General features: G+C 50.0%; 1 protein-coding gene across 1 annotated transcript in view; it reads right to left on the bottom strand.

Annotated features, from left to right (window-relative positions):
* Positions 1–360, bottom strand: part of LOC104967865 (voltage-dependent calcium channel subunit alpha-2/delta-2-like) — a gene marked incomplete at its 5' end in the record, with an annotated part of 21,052 nt that overhangs the window by 13,892 nt on the left and 6,800 nt on the right. Inside the window, one exon of the mRNA XM_010797398.1 lies at positions 173–249. Within this exon, the coding sequence (XP_010795700.1) occupies positions 173–249 (77 nt within the window). The remainder of the gene's footprint in view (positions 1–172; positions 250–360) is intronic.

A 360-nucleotide genomic window follows, 5' to 3' on the forward strand; every position in this document is an offset into this window, starting at 1 on the left:
GGGGGCAGCGCTGCAGGTATCTCCGCTTGGACACTCCTTATGTTGAGGTTGGAGACCCAGGACAAAGGACTGGATAAGAGAATAAGGTCATACTTGGGAGAGAGAGAGAGAGAGAACGGAGGAAAGAGTGGAGAGAGAGAGTGAAGGATGCTGGGAAATCCCGGGTACTTACACTGCACCTGAAGGATCTGGTCACTCAGGTTGGCCTTGATGTGGTTTTCACTATATGTGGGCAGTACCAACCCTAGACTGATGGGACGAGGCAGACGCAGAAAATCAGACACACGTTATGAACGCACAAATAAACTCTCCAACACACACACACACACACACACACACACACACACACACACACACAAA

This window comes from Notothenia coriiceps, unplaced genomic scaffold (assembly GCF_000735185.1).
Source record: "Notothenia coriiceps isolate Sejong01 unplaced genomic scaffold, NC01 NC01_scaffold00037897, whole genome shotgun sequence".
Classification (NCBI taxonomy): domain Eukaryota; kingdom Metazoa; phylum Chordata; class Actinopteri; order Perciformes; family Nototheniidae; genus Notothenia; species Notothenia coriiceps.